Source organism: Cyprinus carpio, chromosome B6, assembly GCF_018340385.1.
Source record: "Cyprinus carpio isolate SPL01 chromosome B6, ASM1834038v1, whole genome shotgun sequence".
In the NCBI taxonomy this organism is placed as follows: Eukaryota; Metazoa; Chordata; class Actinopteri; order Cypriniformes; family Cyprinidae; genus Cyprinus; species Cyprinus carpio.
In genome coordinates, this window is record NC_056602.1 from 21,797,543 (window position 1) to 21,809,794 (window position 12,252).

At 38.9% G+C, this 12,252-nt stretch overlaps 1 protein-coding gene across 1 annotated transcript; it reads right to left on the minus strand.

The window, feature by feature from the left end:
* Positions 1–1,120: 1,120 nt before the first annotated feature.
* On the minus strand, positions 1,121–11,743 carry LOC109054451 (myosin heavy chain, fast skeletal muscle-like). The gene is made up of 41 exons (XM_042726227.1): positions 11,712–11,743; positions 11,523–11,568; positions 11,164–11,379; positions 10,733–10,876; positions 10,498–10,654; positions 10,360–10,387; positions 10,137–10,248; positions 9,862–9,954; positions 9,370–9,433; positions 9,184–9,282; positions 8,921–9,024; positions 8,655–8,793; positions 8,452–8,570; positions 8,189–8,338; positions 7,937–8,107; positions 7,526–7,832; positions 7,344–7,408; positions 7,138–7,225; positions 6,886–7,003; positions 6,632–6,755; positions 6,409–6,545; positions 6,075–6,330; positions 5,722–5,964; positions 5,465–5,641; positions 5,222–5,367; positions 5,043–5,133; positions 4,563–4,952; positions 4,363–4,489; positions 4,154–4,272; positions 3,884–4,080; positions 3,629–3,812; positions 3,382–3,547; positions 3,172–3,296; positions 2,769–3,077; positions 2,457–2,660; positions 2,244–2,369; positions 1,942–2,112; positions 1,746–1,850; positions 1,570–1,665; positions 1,340–1,471; positions 1,121–1,241 (listed from the first exon to the last, which is right to left on the minus strand). Exons 3-41 carry the CDS (start codon positions 11,365–11,367, stop codon positions 1,221–1,223), a joined length of 5,808 nt encoding a protein of 1,935 aa, XP_042582161.1. The 5' UTR covers positions 11,368–11,379; positions 11,523–11,568; positions 11,712–11,743; the 3' UTR covers positions 1,121–1,220.
* Positions 11,744–12,252: the final 509 nt, after the last annotated feature.

Sequence of the window (12,252 nt, forward strand, 5' to 3'; positions counted from 1 at the left end):
TGTGTATATATAAATGTATATTTCATGTAAGGGTGCATCAGTTCTGAGAAACCACCAGTACAAAACATGACAAGTTACCTCCCAATTTTCATATTATTCATAACAAGATGAGGAGTTTGTAAAGGTTCTCATTTTAACAAATGTGATAAGGGATGTGAGGCTGATGAGTCTACAGCTGATTTTAAATGTGTGAATCTAAAGGGTCAATATAATACATTTTAAGACTAACTTTAGCTAGATGCTGAGGTAACCAGTAAGCAATAAGGTGGTATGCGGGATAATATATATTTCTATTTATAATTCATAATTTTGCCAAGATTTTAATTTCCAAAGCATCTTACATCATTTCTCATATTGGAGCAAACAATAAAAGAGTAAACTGGAGTGGCACAGATATATAGTATATATAGGAAGTGTCTTATGTTTTTGGTTATGGTTTAGGTAAATGCACATGGATAAAGTGTGTCTTCAACCAGTCTTCAGGTGGAGGTTTTACCACATAGAAGCAGAGAAAGGGTATGAGGACAGAAGGCAACAGACCTATAGGAGCATGTTGAAGTAGCAGGGTGTTATTCCAGAGTCACACGGATTGAGAGAAATAGGTGCGCCTTTATAATATGAATCATCTTCTATCTAGAAGATTAGCCCACAGCAAATTGCAGTGGTCCAGTCTTAAAATGAAGAAGTTGGTTAGCTGATACGACTTGGACACCCTTTGGATTTCACACAAGACTGCTATCCAATGTGGCAGTAGTTCACAAAAGTGTAAACTTTGAGTGACAGAGCACCATGTAGGCTGATTAATAGTCATTTATTTGGTTGTAATCCAATGTGCACCATTTCAGACTTTGCAAAATGCATTGAGGTTGCATCATATCCCCAAAGAGGTACTTGTGAAAGGGCAAATAGGACACCCCTACTATGGTCTTGTAGACTACAGTTCCGCATAAACAAAGGCCACATCACATTTACACAATTTACCAAGTAACCATAGTTTCTTATTAATATGGATACTTTAAACCTTGTAAGAAGCTTTAATGTTTATTAAAGATTTAGTAGTTTTTTCAGTGAAATGAAGAGAGCAAGACAAAATTTTAAATAAAGGAAAACACTGCAGCAGTTGTTGTTTGGTGGGCAACTTTATTGACCACATGACTCAGACATAGCACAAATTCATATTATATGATTGTTTCTTGCTGACTCTTCTTGAAAGGTGATATTTACTCTGCAACCTCTTTTCCCTGCGGAATAAAAATTAATAAATAAATAAATGAATAAGAGTCAAATATTTTGGACTTTTGAGTTTAGATTGTGTATATTTTGTACATTTTAAAAATACCTTTCCAATATCACGGCTCTTTGCCCTGAGCTTGTTGACCTGGGACTCGGCGATGTCAGCTCTCTCCTGAGCTTCCTCCATCTCATGCTGCACCTTCCTGTACCTTGCCAGGTGAGTGCTGGCCTGTTCCTCCTGTGATGAGATTACCCAGGAATCAATAGTTTATTAAATTGTCAAACAAAATGATGTCTTAATTATGATGAAATATTACCATATAATTCTGTACTTACAGATTCCTCAGCTTGTCTCTTATAGGACTTCACTTTCAACTGCAGTTTGTCCACCAGATCCTGCAGTCTGGTTACATTCTTCTTATCCTCTTCAGTCTGTTAAAAAGACTGCATTGTAACTAATGTTGCTCTGCTGATGAACCATTTCTTCTCAGAAGTTAAGAATATTCACCTACCTGGTAAGTGAGTTCCTTCACTCTTCTCTCATACTTCCGAACTCCTTTAACTGCTTCGGCACTTTTTCTTTGCTCAGCCTCAACCTCATTCTCCAGTTCACGAACCTAGGAAATAGACAGAAAAAATAAATGAAAAAATTCCAGTGTACCCTTTAGATTTCATAACCTTCTTTTGCAGAATTGCAGAAAAAAGTACCCTAGCTTCCAGTTTCTGGAGCTGCTTCTTTCCTCCCTTCATGGCCAGACTCTCAGCCTCATCCAGACGGTGCTGCAGGTCTTTGACTGTAACTTCCAGGTTCTTCTTCATCCTCTCAAGATGAGCACTTGTATCCTGCTCTTTCTTCAGCTCTTCTGCCATCATGGCAGCCTGCAATCACATGTGACGTGATTACAGCTATTTTTCAGTGTTTACTAGATGTATTTAATTGGATTTGACTGGATAAAAATGTGGTCATATAGAACACATCATTGTGTATTTTCATATAAATAGGCACTTACATCAGTAATAGCTTTCTTAGCCTTCTCCTCTGCATTTCGTGCCTCCTGAACAGCATCATCCACTTCACCTTGGATTTGAACTAAATCGGTCTCAAGCTTCTTTTTGGTGTTGATGAGACTGGTGTTCTGTATATTAGAGAGTAACGTGGTTTACCATTGATGATTCTGTCTAATAGTCCAGCTGAATTAAATTGAAAATGCTTGAAAACAAACCTGGGAGTGTAGAAGTCCTACACGTTCACTTGCATCCACCAGTTCCTGCTCAGCTACTTTGCGAGCTCTCTCTGTCTGCTCCAGAGCAGATCTCAGTTCCTCAATCTCAGCCTGCATCAGGTTGTTCCTGCGTTCAACCATAGCAACTTGCTCTTTCAGGTCCTCTTGACCCCTCAGAGCATCATCAAGGTGCAGTTGGGCATCCTATTAAAAGATGAATAACTTGTTTCAGGGGAATAAGTATCAAAGAGTATGAGGTTTAGCTTCCAGCTGAGGATAACTGGAACTTTTACAAGAGCTCCACGATTTTACCTTGAGCTGTCCTTGGACATTCCTGAGCTGTTTCTGAGCTTCAGCCGCCTGGCGATTTGCATGGTTCAGCTGAATCTCCATCTCATTGAGGTCTCCTTCCATCTTCTTCTTGACTCTTAGGGCTTCATTTCTGCTCCTGATCTCAGAGTCTAGAGTGCTCTGCATGGAATCAATCACTCTTTGGCTATTCCTTTTGATCTGTTCCATTTCCTCATCTTTCTCAGCCAATTTACGATCAATCTCCCCTTTCACTTGGCTTAGCTCAAGCTGGATACGAAGAATCTTAGATTCCTCATGTTCCAGGGTTCCCTGTTGACCAGTAAAATAGTAATAATCAGTTAACATTTCAAAAAAGCAGTTTTGTTAAGTATTATAGTAGTTATTCAGAAACATTTCAGCTTACCTCAGCTTCCTCAAGAGCAGCCTGGATTTCTGTTTTCTCTGTTTCGACTGTCTTCTTGGATTTCTCCAGCTCATGAATGGTTTTCCCAGTCTCTCCAATTTGTTCAGTCAAGTCAGAGATTTCCTCTAAATAATATAAAAGCCAGAGTATTCACACGCAAGAATGGAAATGGTCTATCATCTGCACTTTGTATTTGTGAAAAAATCATACGTTGAAGGTTTTTGTTCTCCCTCTTGAGGGTCTCCAGATGGTCCAGGGCTTCTTCATAGGAGTTCTTCATCTTAAAAAGCTCTGTACTAAGAGAACGGGCCTCTTTTTGAGCTCCTTCCAGTTCTGCTTGGTTTTCCTCATACTTTTGCTTCCACTCTGCCAGAACTTGGAAAAAGTCAATTGAATTTGTGAGCAAAGACCTTATGTTGTTGTACAAAAATTCAGCAACAATTAATACATCCTGTACCTTGTCAAAGTTCCGCTGCTTCTTGTCAAGATTGGCAGCAAGAGCATTAGCTCTCTCCACATCAATCATGAGATCCTCAACTTCATTTTGCAGTCGCTGCTTGGTTTTTTCCAGAGAGGCACACTTTGAGTTCACAGCCTCAATGGACTCTTCAGCATCCTGCAAACGCTGAGCAAGCTTTTTCCTAAGAGCAACAATGAAATGTTAGTCATTGCTTCTACCTTATTTCGTGTTTAAACAGGGGATTTTACTTACTTTGCTTCCTCAAGCTCTTCAGTACGCTGAATGGCATCAGTCTCATATTTGGATCTCCACTGAGCTACTTCACTGTTGGCCTTTGACATGCCACGCTGGAGCTCAGATTTGGCCTCCTGTTCCTCCTCGTACTGCTCTCTGAGCAGATCACAGTCATGTCGTGCTGACTGGACAGCATGAGCCAGGGCATTTTTGGCCTGAAAAGCAAGAAACAAAGCATTATTTGCTAATGTTGCTACAAGACGTGTTACCAAAATAGTAGACAATTACCTTAGTTTCTTCCTCAATGTGTCTCTTAAGCTCCTCAATCTGCTGAGTGAAAGCTTGCTTGCCTCGAGTCAACTGAGAAACAATAGCTTCTTTTTCCTCTAGCAGACGACTAAATTCACCTTAAAAGAAAGAACAATTCATGAATCCTTCAAAATGTAGGCAAAACCTTAAATTTGGAGTTTGAAGTGTGGCTTTGTACTCAAACGTACCATTCTCAGTAGCCAGTCTTGCTTTTTGTGTACTTATCTCATTTAGTTGACGGATCGTTTCATCGTTTTTGGTTTTAATTTCACTCAGTTGATCTTCAAGAGTACGGCACATCTTCTCCAAGTTACCCTGAAAGGAAAAATTGCTATGAATATGACTGTTACATTAAAAACGCAATATTCAGGAAAAGCAGTTCTCATGCCTTTGATTTGGCAACAGCCTCCATACTGCTTGACAGGTCATCAATTTCCATTTTGTATTCACTCTTTTCTTTTTCCAGCTTCTGTTTCACACGCTGGAGGTTGTCAATCTGCTCTCCCAGCTCTGCCACAGTGTCAGCCTGCTTCTTGCGGAGTGCTGCAGCTGTTGCTTCGTGCTGCAAGGTGGACTCTTCCAGATCACGGCGTAGTTTCTGGAACTCAGCCTCACGTTTTTTATTCATCTCAATCTGGGCAGCAGTGGCGCCGCCTGATTCTTCAAGCCTCTCGCTGATCTCCTCAAGTTCCCTGGAGAGATCAGATCTTTGCTTCTCGACCTTTGCACGAGCAGCACGTTCTGCCTCAATTTCTTCCTCCAGCTCCTCAATACGGGCCTGAAATAAACAGTGGTTATGATGAAGATCAGACTTACTCGAACCAGATTACAAGATCAGTGATCCTAGTGTTATTCATTGAGAGATGACCTGGAGTTCCTTGATCTTCTTTTGATGCTGAGTACTAATAGACTGTTCATCCTCAATCTTACTTAGAAGTTGGCTTATCTCAAAGTCCTTCCTGTGGGAAATAGTTATAACAGATGATTTACATACCATCACAAATATTATTATCTTCAAAACATTTCAAATAAAAGTTAAAGTCTTACTTCTTTATCTTCTCGTCTGATTGTTGCTTATCATTCTCCAGGTCCATTATGGATTCTTGGGCTAGTTTCAGGTCACCCTCAAGCTTTCTCTTGGCTCTCTCGAGGTCCATACGGAGTTTCCTTTCTTGCTCCAGAGAACCTTCAAGCTATCAAGCAAGATTTCAATATTGGTTGTACTGAAAGGCATCTAAATCTAAAATTAAACAAATCAACCAATATACTGCAGCAACTACTGTAACTTACATCATCCACTTGTTGTTCAAGTTTGGTTTTGGCTTTCGTCAGAGTATTGACTTTGTCCTCCTCTGCCTGCAGATCATCCAAAGTTTGCTGATGTGCCTCTTGGAGGGCTTTCTTCTCTTTGGATAACTTTGCAATGCTTTCATCCAGTGAGGCCATCTCCTCTGTAAGATTTTTCACCTAATAAAGGAATTTAGTGAAATTGTTAGAGTCACATCAGGTCAGATATCTGATGGGTAATATGAATTAAGAGAGTAAACCTTGTTCTCAGTGGCATGTTTCTCCTTCTCCACTTTGGCTAAGGTAAGCTCTAAATCATCAATGTCTTTCTTCAGTTCAGAGCACTCATCCTCTAGTTTTCTCTTCTTGGCTGTCAGTTCAGCATTGATTTCTTCCTCATCCTCCAATCTTTCATTTGTCTCTTTAAGTTTTGCCTCCATCTGGATCTTGCTTTTGATTAGCCCTTCGCATCTCTCCTCAGCATCAGAAAGGTTTTCTGTTTCCTGTTGATTAGAGCATCATTTGATTTAAATTTTAGCTGTGCATTTGTTACGTTATAAAGAAAAATTGATTATTTGTGTTCTTTTCAGCAGGATGCTGCTGAAAAACTCACAGCTGCCACTTGTAACTGCAGGTCATTTTTCTCCTGCAGCAGGGAAACCATCTTCTCCTCCAGCTCCTTCTTCTTGGCAAGTGCCTTTGCTAGATCCTCCTTCATTTTCTCAAAATTCTCTTTCATGGCTGCCATCTCTTTCTCAGTCTCTGCACTCTTCAGCAGAGGCTTGATCTTAAAATACAGCTTCATCCATGGCCAGTGTTTCACATTCATGAATGAGCGGATGTTGTACTGGATGGAGAAGATGGACTCTCTGGATCATAGAATCAGAAGAAATGGTCAGATGCTGTGTGTAAGCATGAAGTTACTATCCTACTATACTATACTATACCTCCTCTCCATCATTTTGACAAATTCTCTCCTCATAACATATCCACGACAAAGAGCCTGAGTCATGGTAACCAGCTCAGCTAGTTTTTCATCTCGCATCTCCTCAAGGGTACCCAGCAGACCAGCTTTGAAGAACACCTATCACAAATAAGTGATAAAGCAATTATGCACTATTATCTAATATCTATAAAATAAGTTACAAGATATGGTTTGGTAGTGTGTACTTTGGTGTGTCCAAACTTGTACTGGGTATGATCCACATCAATGGAGCCAAGAAGCTTCTCTGAAGCCTTCTTATTGTCAATGAACTGACCATCAGGGATGACACTAGCATTCAATACTTTGTACCTGAAACAGAGGTGATTTCATTACATTTCAGTTCAATTTTCATCTGAAGTACACTTACACCACAAATAGAGGTGTCATTTTAAAAAATAAAATGTGCATGTTATTCAAATGTGGCATGTATGTGAGATACCTCTGCTTGAAGTCACCATAGAGGATTCTGCTTGGGAAACCTTTTCTGCAAATTCTGATTCCCTCCAGTACACCGTTACAGCGCAACTGGTGGATGACCAGAAAGTTCTCCATAAGACCTGGAAAAATAGGTCGAGGGATCTTTATCTTAAAACATTCTTAAATAGGATTCTGAGTTTTTTATTACAGCTAAACAAAGGTGATATTATTATGCTAAGCATTATTTATTATAGGAAAAAATAACAATACCAACCAGGGGTTTTTGATTCATTTGGAATCAGACAGCGCACAAAATGGGGATGTGTGCTCCTCAAGTTGGTCATCAGCTTACCCAAGTTCTCCTGTAGAATTTTGTCCAAAATATGTTGAAATGCTCGACCAGTGTACAAGTACATATATTAATCATATTAGCATTTTTATATTCATATAACATGAACATATTTAACATGGTAAACTTACCCTAAACAGTGCAGACACTGTCTGGAAAGAGCCACCCTTTTTCTTGCCCTTTTTGCCTCCTGCATCTGTACAGTATAATAAATAATACAAATATAATGTGTAAATATCATAATACATTTATTAAAAAATAAACCATGTGGAATATTAATACTCTCAGATGTATGTAGTGAAGTTTTGCAGACCTTCAGCACCAGCATGAGCAGCATACAGGTGAGCCAGCAGTTTCACTGAAGACTTCTGGTACAGCTGAACCACTGAGTCGTTCAGAGGGTCCTTGTTCTTATCCAGCCAGCCTACGATGTTGTAATCCACAGTTCCAGCATAGTGCACCAAGGAGAAGTGGGCCTCGGCCTTGCCTTTGGCAGGTTTGGGCTTCTGGAAGCATGCACTTTTACCAAGATGCTGGTCATGCAGCTTGTTCTTGAAGGTTGTGTCTGTTGCCTTAGGGAACATACACTCCTCCTCAAGGATGGAGAAAATACCCATTGGCTGCAAGAAAGAGCACATTTCCTTGAGATAGGAAAAGGAATCAAAGCAAAGCACTTCTGCTAAAAAAAAGAAAAACATCATGTCCTAAAGTTGAAATTTGTTACCTTTTCAATAAGCTCAATGCAGGCAGCCAAGTCCATACCAAAGTCAATGAACTCCCACTCAATACCTTCTTTCTTGTATTCCTCTTGTTCCAGCACAAACATGTGGTGGTTGAAAAACTGTTGCAGTTTCTCGTTTGTGAAATTAATACACAGCTGCTCCAAGCTGTTGAACTGTAGTGAACATAAAATATTTCAGTATCAGAACCAAGAAGCTAAAGCAACAGATTCAAAAGTTTTATCTTGTAAACTTACATCAAAGATTTCAAACCCAGCAATGTCAAGCACTCCGATGAAGAACTGTCTTGGCTGTTTGGTGTCCAGCATCTCATTGATTCGGACAACCATCCACAAGAACATTTTCTCATAGATTGACTTGCACAGAGCCATGGTTGCATTATTTACCTATTTTTGAAAAAAAAAGAATGCCATTTAACACCATATAATAAAAAAAAAACAGCATATTCATAAATATTTAGTGATGCAATCATTAATTATACATTTTTAAGTGCACACACCTGAGGAACAGTTTGACCTTTGGTCACAAATTCATTCCCGACCTTCACTCTGGGAAAACACAAAGCCTTCAGCATGTCCGCGGAGTTCAATCCCAAGAGGTAAGCGATTTTATCAGCCACTAGAAAAAAAATATTTTAAGTAAATGATTTTTATGTATTGCAACCATATATGCATGTTTTTATAGCTAAATTTGAAGTCACACCCTCAGTTCCATCAGGCTCAGCCTGCTCCTCCCTCTGCTTCTGCTTGAACTTCATGTTCCCATGATGCATCACAGCTCCTGTCAGCTTGTAGATGCCTATTTTCTCCTCAGCAGTAAAGCCCAGGATATCAATGGCTGTCTGCAAACAGAAACAATCAAATGTATGTACCTTTACTATAACATATTTGACATAGTGTATCAGAGATATGCAGAGTATAAGATTATGCATCAAATGTTAAGTGCTCAGACATTGGACTTCCACTTACATCAGTTGCAATGAACTCTTCTACATCATCGATGCTCTTGACTGTGATCTCACCATGACTGACCATGGGATAGTCGTACGGGTTAGTGGTGATCAGAAGAGCCTCTACAAGCGGAATATGACAAGAAAGACAGACTTTATACTAATTCAAAGATTGAATGCTCATATTATCTTTTCTTGCATTCTTTAAAAGTACTGTATTAAATTCAAATAAATAAATAAATAAATATGGCAAAATATGATCCTATGATTAGAGTTTCTTACCCAGCAGTTCTGGCTTATGGCCAGTGCAGAGCTGGTAGAAGATGTGGTAGCTCCTCTCAGCAGACAACTGGAAAGTTACTCTGGACTTTTCCAGCAGATCTATGGATCAAAAACATGATTGTCAGAGGGATAAAAGGAATGTGCGTAATATCAGTCAGCTGAAATCTAAAAGAATGAAGGACTCACAAGTTTCAATATCAGCTGATGCCAGTTTTCCAGTGGTGCCAAAATGAATTCGGATAAATTTACCCTGGAGATTTTACCAGATGCAAGATTGATTAGACAACAGTTTCCCATTACAGAATCAAAACACTTAGTAGAGCATGGCAGTTGGCAGTTGGCATGTGTTTCGGGTCTCGGGAGACTAGCGTAAATTGACCGACGGTGCCATCTGCTGTTTTTGGAAAAGAAAGTTGCTCAAAATTGCATTTGTGAGAAAATCTGCCTTGATGCATGTGTAAAAATCTGCCTGCACGCATTTGTGAGAAAATCAAGCCAAGTTTCCTCATAATAAGGCAAATGAGTCTCACAGTTATAACACACAACCTCTGCATTTTCTCTCAAATAGAGTTTTGTACTTGCAAATCACTTTGCGTTTGCAAAGCAGATTGTTTATTTTCAAAATGCTGAATTTGTTTGATGAATATTGGCACAAAATTCACTCCATACAGTACTCACAAAGCGGGAGGAGTTGTCATTCCTCACAGTCTTGGCATTTCCATAGGCTTCCAGCAAGGGGTTGGCTGCAATGATTTGATCCTCCAGCGACCCCTGATGTGTACAGAATATCTTTAATGATGCTGTCAAGTAAGTATACTCTGCTGTCCTCTTGAAACTAAGTATTAGTAGCATGCATATGCCTTAAAGAACATCCATTTGATTAATTCCCTGCCCATATCATTAATAAAAAGGATGTAAATATCAGATATTATCAAAATAAACATTGCAAATACCTGCATTTTTCCAGGGACGGGCTCTGCCTTCTTCTGTCCAGATACAGCGATTGTCGCAAAGTACTGGATGACACGTTTGGTGTTCACAGTCTTTCCTGCACCAGATTCTCCACTGAAATTACAATAATGCAACATAAAGTCGACCCAATTTCTCTTATTTTATTTCTTATTTTAATTAAAAGATAAAGTACTCCAAACTCTGAAAAATCCTAAAAATACTCACGTAATCAAGATCGACTGATTATCACGATCTACGGAGAGCAGAGAGACATTTGATTTTACCCAACAAAGTCTAAAATGTTACCCAACAAAGATTAAAGAAAAAAAAAATCTTTAACTATTTTCATCCACAAGCTCATACCAGTGAGCATGAACTGATAAGCGTTGTCAGAGATGGAGAAGATGTGAGGTGGGGCTTCAATTCTTTTTTTGCCCCTGTAGGCTGCCACAACTACAGCATCGTACACTGGGAGCCACTTATAGGGGTTCACAGTGACACAGAACAACCCGGAATAGGTCTGCAAATGAAGATTTTATCTTAAATAAAACATCATATTGCATTTGAAGGATGCAGTACTGTTCGTTTTATTACATACGTAGATCATCCATGCTGCATAACGCTCTTTGAGGTTGTACAGCACAGTGGGCTCACTGAGGTGGGTCATCATGGCCATGTCCTCTATCTTATCGAACTTGGGGGGATTCATTGGAAAAATTTCATCTTCCTTCACTGTGAGAGTCTTTTTGAGGAAAAAACAAGGCAAATGATGGATCACAGAGTGTTCAAATCAAGTCAAGTCACATTTATTAATATAGTGCTTTTAACAATACAAACAGTGTCAAAGCAACTGTACAGCATTAAATAGGAAAATAGTGTGTCTATAATGCAAAAAGGCAGTTCATCATTAAATGTCAAATATGAAAACTAAAAATACTAGGCTCAGATAACTATATTTTGAACTTGCTGTACCTTATTTATTTCTATTGTTACTTGGTTGTTACTGTAGATGTAAACTTCTCAACTTACTTTGCCGCACAGCGTTTTGACTGTGGCTTTGCCACCCTCTTTGCTGACTAGCACCCCTTTGAGGTACATCTCCTGTGGCTCTGTCACAAAGTAAGCTGTCTTGGCATCAAACGGTGTGTTCTGAGCCTCAATTCTCTCCCTCTCTGGCTTCCGGAGGTAAATGGCCGCCGGGCCAAAACATTCCATTTCTGCATCCCCACTCATGGCGCCACTTTACTGGACAAATAGACCAAACATAATATAATAACATTAAGGCTATTGGTCATTGAAATAGCGAGTGGTAATGCAAAACATTACTGCACTATAATATAAATGATGAATATTGTTTGATGAGGTCATATAGCCTAGTAGATTTTTACCTCCTTTTGCCTCCAGTCAATAGGTTTGACAAATGATGTGAGAAATCTATATACAGTATATAAAAAAATACATTCCTTAATTAAGCACATTTATGATTAATTTTATTTATGCACACAGAATAAATGTAATAAACTTTAGAAATCTCTTTGCGTGCAGACTAACTTTTTTTCTTTTTCAGTTTGACTCACCTACTTGAAGTCAGCCCCACTCAATGGCTTCACACTGGACTTCTGGTTTTATAGAGCCCAATGTGTTCAGTCAGCAAAACTCTGTCTCTCTATTTGGTGCTTGGACAGCCCTCAATTCCGCATCTCTCTCTGGAATATTATTTTTATCTTACGATAAATCTAAAGTGATTTTGGACAGAGTATTGCAGTTTGGTTCCAATATTTCCACATTTTCAAAACAGTCCAGAGGTTCGCATATCAAAGACATATTGAAGTTTTAAATATTGCAAACATGCATATTTATATTTTTTTAATGAAAATTATAGAAAACTTGTGTTGCAATAACATTAGAATCATGTGAGAACATTGATGCTCTGTAATAAAATTTATGCACTCTATTAAAATATATAGCACTTCAGTGGTGTCAATTGTGTGAATTCAATCTTAACAGTGTTTCTTGGCACTGTGGGACTTCTCTCTTTAGCTGAGGGGAGCCTGCAAATGTCACATGTATACTGTTGCAAATTCCTTCCAAACATACATTCGATAAAAGACATGAAAT